At 31.7% G+C, this 20,693-nt stretch overlaps 1 protein-coding gene across 1 annotated transcript in view; it reads left to right on the forward strand.

The window, feature by feature from the left end:
• The window catches only part of Rasa1 (RAS p21 protein activator 1), a 102,486-nt gene that overhangs the window by 58,020 nt on the left and 23,773 nt on the right, over window positions 1-20,693 (forward strand). The window contains exons 7-11 of the mRNA XM_026409027.2: window positions 334-386; window positions 3,052-3,202; window positions 7,384-7,462; window positions 15,142-15,262; window positions 16,217-16,373. Coding sequence (XP_026264812.2) covers window positions 334-386; window positions 3,052-3,202; window positions 7,384-7,462; window positions 15,142-15,262; window positions 16,217-16,373 — 561 coding nt within the window. The remainder of the gene's footprint in view (window positions 1-333; window positions 387-3,051; window positions 3,203-7,383; window positions 7,463-15,141; window positions 15,263-16,216; window positions 16,374-20,693) is intronic.

Raw genomic sequence — 20,693 nt, forward strand, 5'->3', positions numbered from 1 at the left:
TTTTTTCCCCTCTGCCCCCCAAAAGAAAAAAAGAGCTAACTATGATGTAAGCAATTAACAGACATTATGAAGATTAAAATCATTGCTATTGGTAATTAATATGGAAATTGTAGTTTGTACTTGGTAGTTCCTAGTTTTTCCATATTTTGTTGAAATTAAGCATAATATGTTTACAAAATGTAACAATGTATTAGAACTGAAATAATTTGGTCAATTGTGTTGCATTTATTTCACATTTCTGTTTGAATTGTGATTATGTTGATTTCGTTTTGAACAACTGATAGCAACCAAAAGGACTTTTGATTCATATATTTAATTTGTTCTCTTTTTAAGATGGTTCCATGGGAAGATTTCCAAACAAGAAGCTTATAATTTACTAATGACAGGTACTTTTATATTCACTTGCCTTTTTAAAGTCTGTATTTTAAAAGAATAAAAAAGTGAACCAATCAATTTTCATTCATTGTATATGCCTTTAGCATTCAATTAATGTTTATGCATATTATAATTTCTTTCCCAGTGCTGAGAAGCTTGTATTTTGTTTATTTGTTTCTAGTTGAAACACACATGTGGTGTCTAATTCCATAAAATGTGTTATTCTTTTACCCTAGCCTCTCTTTACCCTTCCCCTGATGTGACACATGTTGATAATTGTTGTTTTCTGTTTTTAGAAGTGTTCTGTGTTTATATGTATCTCCCTTTCTTACCCTTATGCATACATACACTTATAAGAACAAGTAAAATACTTTTTTCCATATTAGTGTATATATTGGGAGAGCATTCAAAAATCTACAGATATAAATTTTTATTATATTTAATAGCTGTAAGTTTTCTATTCTATGAATACCATAATTTGCCAGTCCCCAATAGAGGAGTGGTATGTTGGCACTCTTTTTTTCATTTATCTACAGCAAACATTCTTGTATTTATTCTTATACTTCCATGGAATTATATAATTGAGTCTTACTTAAAATATATTAATTTTAACATATCTCAAAACTCTTGTGGATGTAAGAAAACACAAAGACTGACTTTGTATTGTCGGTTTATTATTTAAAATAAAAACTATCCTGTCATTTTTATTCTTACTAAGACAAAGGCTGAATTAATTTAACTACCAAATGTTTTTTCAGTAAACCATATCTTATAAAGATTACAAGACAGATTTAATCCATAATATATAATTTAGAAGTTTTAATTCTTTAAGATTTGCTTGATAGTTTCTGTATTTGGTACAATAGATTCTCTTACTGATGATTAAGGGTGATATTATTAAACATTATTAAGATTAATTATTAAAGGTTATTAAAGATGTAATCTGAATTGTTTTAAAGTACAAAAGGTATTACATTTTAAGTTAATACTTAATCTTTTGAAAGATTTGAGGCAATATTTGAGGGGTTTATATAGTTAACCTATATTAAGTAAGTTCAAAATATAAATTAAGGAACATGATAATACCATGTGGTAGTAATTAAGAGCAAACACCAAACCACAATGACATGCTATCTCCACTTTCAAGGTGGTACCCAAAAGGTATATTTTAGTGAATTTATGTTTATATTTGGAACTTGCATCACTGAATACTTGGGGTACCCCTTCTTGTTTTACATGTTAATATGAAAACTTAATATCTTACATTAATTTGTATTTTTTGAGTCGTGCTATTTTGAGAATCTGGTGGAATTTTCTTCCTTGAAAACTGGACTTAAAACTTGCATGTACAATTTTATAATTTCTATCTCACATTCTTAAAGAAACAGAGTATCCTGGTTTCTTGTCACCAAGATTTATTGTATCCAATTAGAAGTACTTTCATTGTAGCCTGTATTAAATTCCAGTCAGTTTCTTGCAACTTTTATGTTTACTTTGTATTTAGCCCTTTAAGATTCAGTTTAAGGAGGTTTACTTTTTACTTCTTTGTATTGAACATGAAGTTACTTGATCATGGTTAGATCAGAACTATTAATAATTTACACAGAATTATATCTGATATTCTAAATGTTTCTTATGTTTTCTTAAAAATAAGTCCTAATCTTTTTCATGTTATTAGGTCTGAAACAGACAAAAGGCAAAAGCATCTCAGTATTAGGAGTCATTGCCACTTGAAGATGTGAAAAGTCTAAAATTGACTTGAAGATACTTGATGTATGATAATTTGCTTCCATGTGTATTTTTAGGATCATATTAAATAAAATGTAGTACATGAGTATTGATTTTTGATAATTACTCATTTCAGTTGTTTTGAATCTATTTTTTAATCTATTTTTTGGCCATTCTTCTATTATAGTCATTTTTTGTGTGTTTGGTACTGATGAAATAGCCTTTAATTTTTAATTGGAAACACCGATTAAGTATAGACTATTCAAATGCAAAATTGGTTTTCTTTTTAGAATGTTTTTATTAAGGGGATTTACAAACAGTGTAGCAGTTTTAGTCACTATCCCCACATTTCTGGTTAGGTAGTTCTTTCTAAGTTATGCCAATTACAGACATCATTGACCAGAAGTTACTGCTGCAGAATTTCTATTCTGCATTTTTATGAAATAAAGCTTTTAACAAATATCTGGAATGTAGTAGCCAGTCACCATGGGTGTTTGTGAAGCATAACTCAGGAAATACAAAAAGATTGTCTTAAAAATCAAGTTCCTGCTGGGCTCAGTGGCGCACACCTGTAAATCCCCGTGAATCAAGAGACTGAGTGAGGCATGAGGGTCACAGGTTTGAGGCCAGTTTCAGCATCTTAGCAGACCCTGTCTCAAAATAAAAAATAAAAAGGACTAGAATATTACTCAGTGGTAAAACAATCCTGGGTTCAATCCCCAGGACCAAAAAAGAAAGAATCCTGAAAGAAAGAAAGAAAGAGGAGTAGAGGGGGAGGTGGGGGAGGGAGAAGAAAGAAGGAAAGAAAGAATAAAAGAATTAATTTTCTGGTGAAAATTTGAAATTTTGCATATGGTTATGACTTTGTACTTTATAATTATACTACTTAACATCTTTTCTTTTTTATTTGATAATTAGGAAATAAAACTAACAGCTTAATTTTTACAGTTGGCCAAGTCTGCAGTTTTCTTGTGAGGCCTTCAGATAATACTCCTGGTGATTATTCACTTTATTTTCGGACCAATGAAAATATTCAGCGATTTAAAATATGTCCAACACCAAACAATCAGTTTATGATGGGAGGCCGATATTATAACAGGTAAATCTTGAGAAATGTTTAGTTACCTTTTACTTTTGGCAAAAATAGTTACAATATTGAAAACAAATTAGATTCAAAATTAAGTTCCTGACTTTTTTACTATAATTTAGTAGTAGTCATATCCAAGAATATTTTACACAGTGTTAAAATAATAACTTATTTCCTTCAAAATAACTTGTGACTTAAAAAAAATTATACACAAGCTTTTTGTAACAAATTTGCTAAATCTATATACTATCTGCATGAAGAGTAAAACATCTAATTTAAGGAAAAGAAAATCTAGTACATTCTTTTATCAATGAGCCATTTTAATAGCAAAAAAGAAAATAAAGGTTCCTCAAGAGTTACCTGAGATTTATACATATGTTACTACGTAATTGTGCTGTTCTCCAGTCAGTAGTTTTTATATATCATGATTGGTTCTGACTTCTCACCTTCAAAGTAAACTCTTGTCCTGAAACTCAGAATGAATTTTAGTTGCTTGATTATGGAAGTAAAATAATAGAGGAAACCATATGATAGCATGTCAGTATTTTTTTCTGCAAAAGAAAAAGTCACCTCTTCATTACTGAATGAAATGTTTTCTCATACTCTAGAGTAGACCATCATTTTGCTCCTTTGGAGGCTATGGTGTAATCTTATTTTAAAGAACTGACATTTACGTGATTAATACCTTCATACCACTCTATCTTTCTCCTTCCCAATTAGAATTTTTCTTATTTTCAGCTTGACCTTTAAGTAGATGCAGATCTAGAAGCTGGTTTATCTGGAAAACAAAACAAAAAATTCCAGTGGCAGATTCTTCTGGTTGCCTACCAGAGGGTCAGTGGACAGTTCTAAAACATCAAATGAAAGATAGTTTAAGGTAGTTGGACCCTTTTGCATACCTTATATATAAACTGTGTTTGAATACATTCTACATTGCAATCTGGGTTCTAGACATCCTCACTGAAAATCTAGGTGGCTGCAATTTGAGCTCTTTATAAATTAATTTTTCCCATTGTCTAGTTTTCTAGAGATTTGGAACAATATAAAATTAAAAATTGAAAATAAATATTCTTAACTGAATAAATGTTCAAATTTAGATTTGCTTAGGATTAAATAATTTCATAAGTTTTATTTTTTGTAAGTTTGGTTATTGATAAATATCCATACGTTATTGACAGACGTTATTTTAGTTATTAACAAATGTCCATGTTCTGCAACAATGGGAATTCTTATTACTCACTGAAGATAGTCTGTAAAGCCTATAAAGGTAGTCTTTGTTGATAAAGACCATAATGGAATAAGAAAAGAATTTGAAGTATATTTCTTTCTCAACTGTTATAGAATTATTAGTCTGGCTGCAAAATGAGGACTTTTTAAAAGTTAAATACAGTAGCCTGACTCTTCCCCCAAATCCTTGACTTTTATTTCCTATAAAATTCAGATGTCTTGTAGTTTCTAGTTTTAATTTTTTTTTTAAAGGAAGGCCAAAATTGTAACTCTGATGAGGGGAAAATGGCAGTTTTTATAGTTGTCTTAGAATTACATATTCCATTCCAGCATTAATGTCAGAAACAGTTTCTAGGAAGATATATCTTCATGGTTAACACTGTTTAGAAATAAATGTGTAAAACTCAAGATTGTTCAGTAAGTCTGACATAGCCATGCTCTGCTATAGTGTCTCCCCATTAACTATTTGTGCATTAACTTTGTAATTAAGAGAGTAGCAGTTATGTCTGTTTCTTTTAGAAATTATTGAGACATAACATGTTCCTATATTCAAAAGTTTAGAAAATAGGGGAGGAATTTAGCAAATTTAATTTAATAAACACTTATTAGATAATCTGTTGTGAAATACACTGCATAGATCCTATACATACACATTAAAGAAAAAGATACCATTTCTGAATTATTAGTGCTCAGGTTTTTTAGGAAAGATGGTAGGAATATAGACTGATAAATTGAGAAGATGTACAAATATGCACAAGAGTAAGAATAGAGTAGTTCAGGTAATGGTAAGAGGGAAAAGAAAGGATTTTCATCAGACCTTGAAGATTTTTAACATTTATCTAGGTTTCAACAAGAGTGGCACATAGTTTTATGTATTAAGTACTTAACTGAAATTACAGGATATAATGTCTTTAAAAACTCACATTTATTTCACCAATAAGTTTATACTGAACACTCTGAGATGTAAGTCTGCCTGATTTCATAGCTAGAACTCTTATGAAATGTCTAAGAAATTTTAGTTTTTGCTGTCTCCCCTCACTGCTTTTTAAGGTGCATCTGGGTATGAAGTGGAGTACTTTTTTTTTTTAATCTTGTAAGCCTAGTTTTTTGGTGAAAAGTTATTATTTGCTACACACTTTTAAATTGCTCCTGTATATTCTGAACTATATACGTTATTACAGAGTTCACGAGCTATATTCCTTCAGCTCATGGAAAGTATTATATTATAACACAGAGTGGCACACAAGATTGATTGCATTTGATAGTTACTGACCAGAAACCATTGATATTTACTAATTTTTATAGATTTGATGTTTTTTTACTGTATATAACACAATTGTCTCTGTGGTAGTATCTAGCTACTTTCAGTTATATTTGGTGATTTTTTTTCTTTTAAACATTTTTGGATTTATGGGGTACTGCATTTTTCCTTTAAAAATTTATAACCAGCTGAGTGCAGTGGTATATGCCTGTAATCCCAGCAACTAAGGAGGCTGAGGCAGAAGAATCACAAGTTTGAGGCCAGCCTCAGCAACTTCTGGATGCCCTAAGCAACTTAGTGAAACTCTGTCTCAAAATGAAAAATAAAAAGAACTGGGAATGTAGCCCAGTGGCAAAAGGCCCCTGGGTTTAATCCCCAGTACTATATATGATAATACCTTTTTACTTGTCTCATTTTTAACCTCACCCCTTTGCCTTGTGTTGAATACTGCCTCTGATATTTAGTTAATCTTCACTTATAATTATTTTTTATTAGTTTTCAAGTTTTGCTTTTGAATATTGTTTACATTTGGTTTAAATTAATTTTGTAGTATAGGAAAGATATATTTGGAGCCATATATACACACATACATATATATTCCAGTTGTGACATATACATATGTATTCCATGTATCAATAGGAAATATAATGTAAAAAAAATCAAGGGGTAGGTTAAACCAGACTTATTTGGAGAAATGTTTCTTAGCTCCCTTAAAAATACCCATTTCTCTATTATATTAAAGGAAGGTTTAAAATTCAAGGATTTAAATATTCAGGGCAATAAAGTGTTCTAGTGATAATAGAGAAGCACTTATTTATTTATTTATTTATTTGTTTATTTATTTAGAGAGAGAGACAATTTTAATATTTATTTTTTAGTTTTCGGTGGACACAACATCTTTATTTTATTTTTATGTGGTACTGAGGATCGAACCCAGCGCCCCGCGCATGCCAGACGAGTGCGCTACCGTTTGAGCTACATCCCCAAACCCAAGAAGCACTTTTATATATTGAAAAACTCATTATGGCAAGCTAAATTTTGTGTTAAAATACATTATACCATTTTAGTTTTAGTTTTGTTTTATTTGTAATATTTCCCAAATATTTAGAACAGTTGATAATACTTTTTTATCAGAATCATCAGTAAGCCTTTCTTGGTCTGGTGCTAATCATACAGGTGAAATTAGCTCTTCACTCTTATTTTTTCCTTTCTTCCCCTTTCTTCTCCTCTACTTTCACCTACTGTTCATTTATGACCACTGCATCTGATGGGAAAGCATAATATATAAATATTTCCACGATAAAAATTGTTAGTTTATCTGAACTCTACTTCCTAAATAAATGCCATTTTTTTTCCCTGTCAGTTCTTAATACTCAATATGTTTTAAGTACTCTGGAATAAAACAAAAAATATGGTTGTTTAATCATTTCCTGATGGTGGCTCTGAGTATATTGTTGACTTGACTGTTCACTTGATGTAAATAGGAAATTAGAATCTCTGGCTCACTTCTTTTGACCTGTGAACCTATGTTAGAAACATTCTTCTTTTTCTAAAATAATGTAAGATCATTTATTCTATTAATATATCCAAGTTACATGCTTTGAAAGAAACTTGTGAATAGATGATCCTTGGTAACAGGATATAGTTGTATTTTAAAAGATTTAGATATTTTGTGAAACCAATTATGTTATTTTTATTTTAACAGCATTGGGGATATCATAGATCATTATAGAAAAGAACAGATTGTTGAAGGATATTATCTTAAGGAACCGGTACCAATGCAGGTCAGTGTTATTTTTCTTTTTTCATTAATTAGCATTGTATTTTAAAGTGCATTTTGGTGATATTCAATTAAAACTAAACAAGATTTAGTTTACTGCGATTCTTTCAAAAAATGAATCCTGAGAGAATTTCTTAGTTTTTATCTGTGTTGATTCTAGATAATTAGGAAGTCCTTGGTGGCTTTTTGAGAATAGAAATGTGATGGGGACAGAAGCCAAGAAGCATGGGGTTAAGGAGTGAGTTATTAGAGGCAAAAGTGGAGGTAGCATGGATGAATCACAACCCGAAATATCTAGGTAAGCTCAGTAGGAAAGGAAATGAAACACACACGCACACACACAATGATGGAAGAGGACTAGTGCCCAGAGGGGTTCCAGTTTTTTTATTTCTTTGACTATAATATTATCGCCAGAGAGTTTGAGTATGTCTGTATACTCTTCGTAAACTAAGACTATGGTAAAGAGGAAAGTGATAGTGATGGGGAGGGGGCAGATATGTAGTGGCAGTACCTGTTGTACAAGGCCCAAGAGAAGGTATGAGCGAGTAAAATCCAAAACTAAAGAGGAGTGATTAGCCTCAAATTAGCCTGTTAAATCTTGGTTGCTCAATTTACGGGGTGATTAACCTCTACTTTTAACTCATACTTTCAGAAATATGATAGGGAAAAGGTTAGACAAAAGTGCTTTACAGAGTAATTTAAGAAATTCCAGTGTGTAAAATAGAGGTATTGATAACTCAGAGATTAAAAAGGATTATGTAAGAGGTTTGGGTATACAGCTAAATTGTTCATTAATTTGGAATGTCTCCGATTTTCCAGTTTTTGTCTCCTACCAGCAAGTTAATTTCAGATGGTTGTTATCTACAACTTGTTGTAGTTACTAAATGAGAAATCACTATTTTGAAGCTGAGCATAAATTCAAGAATCATCATAATCTTGTCACATTTTAATACATCTGCCTTCATTTTCTCATGTTTTTCTAGTAGAATATAAGGTCATGATAATGATTTTTCCCCCTTTGAATTGTTTTTCCTTATTCCTTAAATAGTACTTGACACCATTAAATAATTCATAAGTATTAGTTGAATGAATGACTACGTTCTCTAGAATGAAGCAACCACTTTTTTCTACCTGTATGTTGCTAAATTTTTTTATTATTATTTTTTAACTAAGTGTTTTAAATCTATTTGTACTCCTTTCTGTCTTCATGTCAGTCTCTATCTAAATGCTTCTAGTTTAAAATCAACCTTAAATTTCACTTCCTTCTTGAAAACTTTCTAATAATTAGTCAACACAGATGCACCATTTTTTTTTTTTTTTGGTAGTTCTGTTGAGCTTGGCTGCTTGCTCTAATTTTATGTAAAACAGACTTAAAAAAAAAACATACAGTATGGTATATGCTTTCTAGAAACACTACTAAGGCCTTTTATTAGGGGTCAGAAATGACTTTGTCTTCAGATGACAGATTCTGCCATACAGAATTGTATGAATAGAATTAAGAATATTGAAATGTAACAGATTCTAACATACATCTGTTACATTTCAATATTCTTAATTCTAATTCATATTGACTGGTTGAGTTAGTGGTGATTTAAATTTCTTTCATAAGTCTATAAATTATATCTGTCCACACAATAAATAATAAAAATTTTCATCCTAAATTTTTGCTTGTAGTTTTCTAATATTTTATAGTTAGAAAAATAAGTAGTATGTGGCATCTGACACTTTTAATACATGTTGCAAGGTTGTTTTAAGAATTACTTGAAATAAAGTACCTCACTCTTATTTGTCTTGTTTTATAACTGAATAAGCTTCAAATTGCTGCCCTTTGCAGAATGTCTATAAGTATAGAATACCTAAAAAATAACTTATTGCTTATTATAAAGCAATTTGATTGCTATATGGGCACTATTAAAACCATTTGTAGTCTATTATTTTGGTCCTGAAGTAAAAGTAGGTTACAACAGAAGTTGGGGAATCAAATACTCACTTAGCCTTTTAGTAGGATTCTCACTATTAGAGAACATAAAGGCAGTAATATCCTTTTGCTGATGAACAAACTGATTAGTAAAATCAGCTCACTTATCCTAATGTAACCCTGCATTCCCAGACTCAAGCTAAGATGGTGGAATGGAAACAGCAGAGTTCTGAACTAATGCTTCTTGAGACAGGCTCTAGAAAAAAAGAGTGAGCCTTTTGAGATAACACACTTCACAATAAAAGTAACTAACATTATTGAGCACCATATTCTAAGCACAGGTTTTTATACATGTTAATTCTTTTAATTATTTCACAATTTGTTGAGGTTTACACTGTGACTATTTTACAAATAGAGAAACTTAGACCAAAGAGGTGAAGTTAATTACTTAAGGCATTAAAGTCATCTTGACTCCTCTCTTTCTTTTCTGTACTCTGTATCCAACCTGTCAGGAGTTTCCTGCTAACTGTGCTTCAAAATATATCTAGAATGTGAACAACACCAGAAACTGACTTTATCCCACTGTGTCTACCTTTGTCCCCTTATACCACACAAAAGACCGAGGGATCATTTAAAATGTGAGTCAGATCATGTCACTCCACTGCTTAACACTTGCAGGTGTTCTACATTTCAGTTAATAGTTAAAGCCAAAGTCCCTACTGTGGCATACAAGGCTCTACAGTGGTGTTTCATTAGTTCTCTTACACTCATCTCCTTCTACTATCCTTTTCTGTCACTCTTTTACATACATACTTGCTTCAAGTGCTATTTGTTTTTTAAATGTCATACTTTTTCCTTTCTTAGGATATTGTCACTAGTTTTTCACTCTGCCCAAAATTATTTTCTTTCAGAAATCCAATTGCTTAACTCTTGTCTTTCAAGTTTTTGCTAAAAAATTAGCTTCACAATGAGAGTTATTTAGATACCTAGATGTGTCACTGCAGCTTACTCTATCTTGTAAAGCATTTATCATCTTTCCCTGGTTAGAATATAAGTTCCATGAAGATAGACATTTTTTATTTGTTCACTATTGTATCTCAAAAACTAGAACAGAGCTAAGCACAGTGGCAAATGCCTATAATTCCCTGGCTGAGGCAGGAGGATCGCAAATTTGTCAGCCTTTAAAATTTAGTGAGTCCGTGTCTCAAAAGATAAAAGGACTGGAAAATATATCAGTAGTAAAGCACCCCAGGTTCAATCCCAGTACCACAAAACAAACAAATAGATGAGCAAAAAAAAAAAAAAAATAAAAATAAAACTAGAAAAGGCACCTGACAATCAACAAACATTTATTGTATTGAATTATTAAATGGAGTTTTCCTAGCCATTAAGTGACAAAGGCAAGGTTTGTTATTGAAGTCTGGCTTCAGGAGCATGCCATATCTCTATGAAAGACTTGTTTCAGTGGCTGTCAGACTCTCACTAATCGGACTATCTTCTGTGCTTTGGGAGACATATGTCAGATTTGTGATCTCCCTCTCTAGAACTATGTAGCAAGTGGGCTGAGATAAGGAACACATAGAGAAACCTTCCCTTCTATCTGCCACTGGTTTTTCTAGAGCTTAGAAAGCAAAGTTGTGTTCTTCCCCATAGTGTCTTATATTTTATTAGAATGTTTTAGCATTTGTGGGGTTAAAATAACACAACTTACCTTAATTTAATTTTTAAGACATAAACAGATTATCTTGAAATCAGGTATTTAGACCCAAATATTAATGTAGTATGTCTTAATGACAAATATGACCTATTCTACAGCTAAAACAGTCTTAACACCACTGAAATAAAGATCAATCAGTATAAATTTGTATTACCTGGAAAGTGGTCATCATGATTTACCGTTTTGTTCTTTGTAACCTCTTAAATTTTATATTCATAAGTATCTTTACACATAATTTATATAGGTAAGAGTAAAATAATATCAAAACAATTTGTTTTCTACCTCCACACTTTTTTTTTAAATTAGTACATTATAGTTATACATGATTGGGGGTTCATTTTGTCATTCATAAATGCATTAGCATAATTTGCTTCGTTGCTATGTGCATGTACAAATATATCACAATGAATTCCAATTTTATGTAAAGTACAATATACCAATTAAAAAAATGAATTAATAGAAGGAAGACCAGTAGAGTAGAGGAAGGGGTCCAAGGGAGGAGGGAAAGAAAGCGGGTAGTACTGGCAATTGAAATGGACCAAAACAACTTTTTTAGAAAATGTGATTAAAAACTGAAGTTTAGCAATTTTTTTTTGTTCTGTATTTCCTTGTTTCTATAGGTTTACATTCCTGAAATAGACAAGTCTTTTGAATGCAGCTAATTGTTCTTTAGCTCTTTTATGTGTACTTGAAACATATCCAACTTTAAAAAAAATTTTTTGTAGTTGTAGATGGACAGAATGCCTTTATTTTGTTTATTTTTATGTGATGTTAAGGTTTAAATCCAGTGCTAGGCAAGCACCCTCCCCCAGCCTGGAACATACCCATTTTATATTGGTAATTCTAGATTTCTACTAAGTCCTGCTTATAATTACCATGACTCTTGAACTTTTACCATAAAAATGCAATACTAGTAGCAGATTTTAAATACATTGCTACTGAGTTCTCCTAGCTTATGGTTCTTTCTTGTACTTGTATCATCAAATGTAATGCTTTTTAAATTTTTTTAAAATTCTAATTTGTTATATATGTCAGCAGAATGCATTATATAACACATAGAGCACAATTATATAACACATAGAGCACAATTTTTCAAGTCTCTGGTTGTATACAAAGTACATTCACACCATTCTTGTCTTCATATATATACTTGGGGTAATGATTTTCATCTCATTCCACCATTGTTTCTATACCCCTTGCCCCCTTCCTTCTCCTCCCTCTCCTTTGCCCTTTCTAAAGTTCATCTAATTTTCCCATGCTCCTCCTCCTAACCCCACTATGAATCAGCCTCCTATATCAGAGAAAACATTTGGCATTTGGTTTTTGGGATTGGCTAACTTCACTTGGCATTATTTTCTCCAACTCCATCCATTTACCTGCAAATGCCATGATTTTATTCTCTTTTATTGCTCAGTAATATTCCTTTGTGTATATATACCACATTTTCTTTATCCATTCATCTACTGAAGGGCATCTAGGTTGGTTCTATAGTTTAGCTATTTGTGAATTGTGTTGCAATAAACATTGATGTGGCTGTGTCCCTGCAGTATGCTGTTTTTAAATCCTTTGGGTAGAGACCGAAGAGAGTGACAGCTGGGTCAAATGGTGGTTCCATTCCCAGTTTTCCGAGGGGCCTCCATACTGCTTTCCATATTGGCTGCAGCATTTTGCAGTCCCACCAGCAATGTATGAGTGTGCCTTTTCCCCCACATTCCTTGCCAACACTTATTGTTGTCTGTATTCTTAATAGCTGCTGTTCTGACTGGAGTGAGATGAAATCTAAAGAGTAGTTTTGATTTGCCAAATGCAGTGCTTTTGAAAACATTAAAGGCTCATAATTTTGTTGGAGAGTATAGTCTTCTTTGTTCCATAAGTGTAAGATAATTGTAATGTTTAGGTTTATAAATACCAAATTAGATTGACTATTCCAGTAAATTAAATTTCTACATCAGCTGTTTTCCTTCAATAACCTTTTTTTATGCAAAGTGCCTTCCATATTTTTCCTACTTAAAATTTATGTTAAAAATCTGTGCACAAAAATTTCAAGATTCACTCTCATTTTGTTTAGCAAAACAGGATAATCCAGGTTATCCCAAAATATTGTGTGATAATGTCTTTTCTATTAAATTTCTAACTAGATGATAACATTGTATTTCCTTTTTCCCCTTAGAAATAATATGGCTCACTCATTGGTTTTTTTAAGTCTCAGAAAAGTGATTAAGTATATTATCATGTGAGGACTCATAGTCGTAAGATTTTGATCATCAAAATCAATTTGCCATCACAGTAGAGTCCAGTGTGGACCTGTTTCTTTAAATTCATCATGTTATTTTGATAAATGGTAAACATTTAATCTGTCAATCTTTTCTCTTTATCAGTGCAGATAATTAAGAGTTATGAATTTTTAACTTTCTTCCATGAAAGCTAATAAAAAGACAACAAAGGTAGCCTTTTATCTTTGTTCAAGAGATGCTGCAATATTTGGCAACATAGTAAAAAAATAAAAGAATGATGCAATAGAGCTGATTATTTTAGTATTGCATCATTTCCTAAGCCAGAGGTTGGTAGAGTATTTCTGTGAAGGGCCAGATAGTAAATATTTTAGGTTTTGTGGACATTCAATCTGTCACAACTGCTAAACTGCATTTGTAGTTGAAAGCAACCACATATAATATGTGAAAGAATGAGCACAGCTGTTTTCCAGTAAAACTTTATATACAAAAACAGGTGGTGGGCTGGATTTAGCATGCATACTACAATTGGCCACCTCTGCTCTAGGTAATTCATGCTTCTATTTTCTTACTATTTTAGTATATTTTTTAGCATATTTGGGAATAACTGTTGAGTAATAATGAAATAAAGGATGATGAAACAATAGAATGTCTCAAAATGTGGGACAAAGAAGATTATGAAAATCCCAGAATGCATCTTAGATTTATAAAAGGATTGAATGGACTCACAAAGTCTCTTAAGACTAAAATTTATAAAATATCATTTCTTGCAAATGTAAGAACTGGTTCAAAAAGGAATCAAAACACTAAAATTGAGTTAACAGGACCCCAATCAATAGTAAATTGAAGATTGATTTATTCTGGGAAGATCTTGATTGAAAGCACTCTTTTCTTTACATTCTAACTTTATTCTTGGCGTTATTTGGACATTTTAGTGATTAATATCAGCTGTGCTATAATGTGATACATGCATTTCTATGTATTAGCTATGCTATAATGTGATATATGCAAAATCAAGCAATAAAAACCACAGGGCTTGTGAGGAAGGAAAGTGAAGTTAGAAGTCTAACACTTCTCACTTCATCAGTGACACATCAAAAGACAGGGTTCCTAATAAAAATGTGGCATGACTTTAAACATTCTAAATGATTAAGAAATATATAAATATTATAATAAATCTGACACTTTTGCTTGATTAAAAACTTGAAGTTTATGTGTGGAAGTGGGGTGTTGAAACATGAGAAAATTGTGAAGTGGTAGAATGAGAATTATCTGAAGTATAACACCAGGCGTGGATAGATAGATGGGTGAGACAGACATATCACACTGTAGTGAACTATGCGAACTGTATTTGAGATGGGGGTGTGTTTTGTTCAGGTGTTTAAAGTTCAGCTGGGTTCAGTTTTCTATGTTCACTTAATTTTTTTTTTACTTGTACATAAGCAAACAATAATTTGCTTTATGTTTCAGATTGGCTACTAATTTACCAGTTATGTAGGACAAATTAATATTTATAAAACATAATTTGCTATAAAATAACAAATTGAAAGTAGTGTTTGAAATGGCTTATTTGTCTTCCATGAGATATGTTATTAGGAAATGGTATGGAAAATTTCTGGGAAAGTTGTCCATGTTCTTGAGAAATAATAAGGAAATCTTTCTGAGAATTTCTTTGGAAAATAAAGAATCTTATCTGTTAGGTACATCTGGATTTTAGTATTAAAACCCTTTCTCTGGTTTTTAATTGTTGATTTGGTATATTTTTTCCTTATTTAGATTAAGAATTCATGAAATAATTTAAATATTTTTAAACTCAGGATCAAGAACAAGTACTCAATGATACAGTGGATGGCAAGGAAATCTATAATACAATACGTCGCAAAACAAAGGATGCCTTTTATAAAAATATTGTTAAGAAAGGTTATCTTCTGAAAAAGGGTAAGTGAACTTTTAGAATAAAGATCCAATTTAATATTTTACTATTAATCCATTTGATAGAGAAATTGCAAATATCAGACATAAAATTTAATTGTAATTTAGTAAGTTGACATCCTTTAAGCCCAAGTATATGTATATTGTCCATATTTCCAACTAGGGATTTAGAAAACAGCCTGTGTATTTCCAAGAATGTTCTTAAATTCTCAGGTAGTTCCAAGTGTTTCTTTGCTCCCTGTATCCATGCCTTTTTTTTTTTTTTTTTGTAAACAAAGAGAAACTACTTGCACACTCATGGTATTGGGGTTTTTATTTTTGACATTAGGATGATTTGAGGAAATGGAGTTGTGTTTTATTGGAAGAATTCTTTCCTTAAGACTAGAATAAAGTATTATGCCCAAATAACAATTTTGAACATTTTATCACAGTGAAATATCTGAAGATATAGTTAAAATATCTTTGTCGTTTGTTCTTTGATTCATTAAAATAAGCAGTATATAACAGAAGGCACTTTTAAAAAGAAGTTACAGTGGGCTAGAGTTTTGGCTCAGTGGTAGAATGCTTGCCTAGAATGCATGAGGCACTGGGTTTATCCTCAGCACACATAAAAATAAATAAATAAAGGTACCGTGTTTATCTACAACTAAAAAAGTATTTTAAAAACAAAAAGAAGTCTCAGAAATTTTCTCATTCAAGGATTGGTATAGGGGCTGGAGTTTTAGCTCAGTGGTAGAGCATTTACCTAGTATGTGTGAGACACTGGGTTTGATCATCAGTGGTGCATTAAAAATAAATAGATAAAATAAAGGTGTTGTGGCCCACTCCCTCCAAAAAGAATTGGTGTATTATTTAAGTTTTATAATAAAAATTGAAATGTGTTTAATAATCATCAGCTTTTTATTATATGTGATTTTACAATTCATGCTTGGCTAAAGGAAAACAATTATTTTTTAACAGGCAAAGGAAAACGTTGGAAAAATTTATATTTTATCTTAGAGGGCAGTGATGCCCAACTTATTTATTTTGAAAGTGAAAAACGAGCTACAAAACCAAAAGGATTAATAGATCTCAGTGTTTGTTCTGTGTATGTTGTTCATGATAGTCTCTTTGGCAGGTAAGACTGGTTCTCTATTTTGCTTTTGTAATTATTTTAATAAAATAATATGTATATTCACATCATTTTAAAGCACAACAAAAATGCTTTTCAGAACATAAAATCATCTAAAAATTTTAGATTTACTTTGTAGAATAATTTTTGTTTTCCTTCTTTATTTTAGACTAGTATTTAAAATTCTACTCCACTATATTAGGCAGAAATCTTTTCTTTTTAAAACATTAAATCAAGTTTATTTACCCATGTTAAATATAGAAATCATCAAAAGATAATTAGAAAATAATCTATTATCATCAAAAATAGTTAATAAAATATTCTTTTTTAAAAATTATTTTATTTATTCTGAATCTTTTGACATTTGTAGTAGTACTTGATCCGTCTATAACCTGTTTTCTCTCTGCCCCTGTTAATAATCCTTTAAATGACTTAATTTGGGTCTTTTCACCTATTCTCTAATTTTATCACATTCTCTTTTAACTCAGTGATCTGATTATGCTAGGTATACTCAATTCTGCTTTTTGTAGGCATTTTCCCAAGGATCTCAATTTAAAAAAAAAAAAAAAAGCTATAATTGTTTCAGTACAAAAAAAAATTTCAGATTTGAATTTTCTTAATTGATTTCAACGTTTTTGATTTTAAGTCAAATATGAATTTATAAGCTAAATACCAAGCATTACAAGACAAATCCATCTTGTAATTATATTTAGATTTTTGCTTAAGATTAATGGCTTTACCTTTCACCATAAGCTTTATCAATACTTTGTGCTAGAGTCTTCGTAGAGGTGCTCATCACTTTTATTACCTATTGAAGTATTTTGTAAGTTCTATCTGCCTGCAGTGGTCTCAGACTATGAATGGACAATGATAGCAGGCAGGCCATAGTGTGGGATTTGGTTTTGCCTTTTTGCTGCCCTGGTCTTGGTGGACTATGGGCTCTGGATGTGACCCATCTTGTATGAGCTGTAGACTGTCCTATCTATCCCTTCCCTAGTCCTAGGAAGCACAACATGGAGAGAGTCATTACATGGGGGAAGAAGTCTAAGTTGTTGCTTTGGAGTCTGGCTGACAGAACCCATTGTGTCTGACCATAGTGACTGTGGACAAGACATCAGGGCCCCACCCTGGTCCCAAGCTGAGGGTTATAGACAAGAGGACTGTATTACAGTTTTTTACCACACATCTTCTCCCCCCCCATGCTGAACAATACACTAACTTGAATTTGTAACAAACTTGGGCTTGGGGCACCCTCTAGTGTTGAAAATAGTGGCATTGACTGCAGGGTCAGAAAACATAGTAAACAGCTTACCTAGACTTTCTGGAAGGGCAGACACAAATTAAAACCATATTGTAAAGACTGGAGTAAATTTCTAATCCTTCAATGTGAGATACTGTCAAATATTAAAAAGAATCCATTGAAAGGGAACCAGTACCTAATCTAGTAGAGAAAAAAATGTGCCAGAAATCAACCACATAGCAACTAGCATGTTAACTTTATGACACAAAATTCAAAAGAGTTGTTTTAAGAAACTCAATGAAATTTAGGAAAGCACAGTAACAGTTTAGTAATTTGCCAGTTTTTTTGGCAGGGATGGGATGAGATGGGGGGATGGTGGTGCTGGGGATTAAACCCAGCACCTTCTATTCCTGAGCTGTACATACTCCAGTACCATTAGAGAAGTTTAATAGGCAGATTGTAGTCATTTTTAAGAATCAGACTGATATCCTGTAGTTGAAAATACAATAAATTAAATGGAAGATGCAACAGAAGACATCAATAGGAGAAATGATCAAACAGAAGAAAGCAGTAGTGAGCTCTAAAGCTATGTAAAAAATATAGTCAGAGAAGAAAAAAAAGAGAAATGAAGAAAGCTTACAGAATTAAGCTGTAAGCTGGGACAGTATTAAAAGAACAAGGATTTGGGTTATTGGGGTTCAAGAGGGACTTGATTGCAAAGAGAGAATAACAGAGAACTTCACAAACTTAGAGAAGTACACAAATACAAGGAAAAGGAAGGTCAGAGGTCATCAATCTTAAATTCACTAACTCTTATCCCAAGACATTCTAACCAAACTCTCATGAGAGGATTCTGAAAGCAAGAGAAAAGGAATAAATTATGCATAATGATGTATCAATTTACCTGAAAATTAATTTGTCAGCAGAAATCAAGGTGGAATGGGAAGAGAGATTTAAATAAAAAACTGCCAACCAGAATATTGTACCCAGCAAAGCTGTCCTTCTGAAATGAGAGATAGACATTCCCAAATGAAAGCTAATTTATGAGCACTAGACTAGTCCTAAGGAAATACTAAAGGGAGTTCTTCAAACTGAAAAGAGATGCTGAATAAGAATAAAATATCAGAAGGTATAAAACTTACTGGTAGGATTAATTATACTGAGAAGTTCAGAACATGCTAATACGGCAAAAATGGCACATAAATCGTGATGTCTTTAATCAAGACTAAAAAACAAAATAATTATAAATAATAACTACTTTAATATTAAGTTCAGAGATAGACAATATGAAAAGATGTGAAATGGGACATCAAAAATTCAAAATCTGAGGAGGATAAAGAGCAAGAGTAGATTTTTTATTACTATTTTTAATCTGTGTGTTTGTTTTCCTAACTTTACAAAGTTAGGTGATTGTCAGTTAAAAAGTTTGTTATAATCAAAAGGTATTTTATTGTAAGCCTCCTAGTAATCAAGTAAAAACCTATAATAGACACATGAAAACTAAGAACCAAAAAAAGGCTGGGGTTGTAGCTCAGTGGTAGAGCACTTGCTTCACATGTGTGAGGCACTGGGTTCAGTTCTTACACCGAATATAAATAAATGAATAAAATAAAGGTCCATCAACAACTAAAAACAAACAAAAACGCTACTAGACAACATCACTTACCTACAGAAGAAGACTATTAAAGGGAGAAAGAAAGTCAATATGCTTATACCAATTTTAATATTACACAGTGAATACATGTATTGAGACAGTCACATGGTATTCCATAAAAATGTACAATTTTTGTGTCAATTAGAAAAATATCATATGGAATCTTGGCCTTTACATGTAGTTGGTTGGCTTCTTTTCTTTAGTTTTGCTCTGCCTTTCTTTATTATGTTGCATTTTCTTCAAAACCAATTTCCTACAGTATAGGCAAACATTCATTTCCTTAATTGTTGAAAATATTGGGAATACAGTCACCTCAGAACCATTCTTAGGATTGAGATGAATGAGATTACCCTGATGAATGTGGCTTTTTGGTGGAATTGATCTATGAATAATAAGGCTGCTATATTTACTATATATGTGTAGGTAAAGTAGATGTTGGGGATCCAGCAACAGTATTCAATATCAACTAATGCAGTTTATCAATACCTGTATTAGTGCTAAGTAAGGATGAGATGTTAGGAGGCAACTGTACTGAGATAAGTAGTCTGCCTCTTCTAAGTCTGGGGGATTAGTTCTACCACCATAAACACCAAAATCCACAGATGCTCAAGTCCCTTATATAAAATGGCTAAGTAGGACTGGGGATATTGCTTATTGGTATAGTACTTGGCTTAGCATGCATGGTATTCTGCGTTTGATAACCAGCACTGCAAAAAATCTCATGAAACCCCCCAAACAAAAAGGTATTGTATTTGCATAGAACCTACATAAATCCTACTATGCATTTGAAATTATTTCTAGGTTACTTGTAATTCCTAATACAATGTCAGTGATATGTAAATAGTTTTAAAACTGTCATTTAAGGAGTAATGAGAAGGAAAAGTCTGTACTTATTCAGTACAATTAGTACAGACGTATTTAGAAAAAGTAATTTTGGATCTGTGTTTGGTTGAATCTGTGGGTTTGGATCCCATGGATATGGAAGGCCAGCTATAATAGGAAGTAGGTGGTTCTTGAGCTGAGATGGATGTAAATTCTTTGGAATAGTTAAGCAGAGCTTCTCAACCAGTGTGCTATGGGTCATTAAGGTACCTTTTGAGATCTGGTAATTTTACAATGTTATTATAATTAAAATAGTAAAAAAGTTTTTACATTTCAAATTAACACTTAATTTGAATTATATGGCTCCCTCTATAATCTATTAAATCATTATTTTATTAGAGCAAAAGAACTGGTGTATAGCATTTGCAGACAGAAAACTCTTTATAGTGACTATACTTCATTATTTCTGTCTTTCTCATTAAATCACTGATGTTCTAAATATTATTTAATTCGCCTGTTTTGGTCAGTCATTAATGATATTTTCTTTTCATGTTGATGCATAAATTAGTTTGCTTTTACATTTAGTTTATTAATACAATTTAATTTTTTC

The sequence above is a fragment of the Urocitellus parryii genome, chromosome 1 (assembly GCF_045843805.1).
Source record: "Urocitellus parryii isolate mUroPar1 chromosome 1, mUroPar1.hap1, whole genome shotgun sequence".
In the NCBI taxonomy this organism is placed as follows: domain Eukaryota; kingdom Metazoa; phylum Chordata; class Mammalia; order Rodentia; family Sciuridae; genus Urocitellus; species Urocitellus parryii.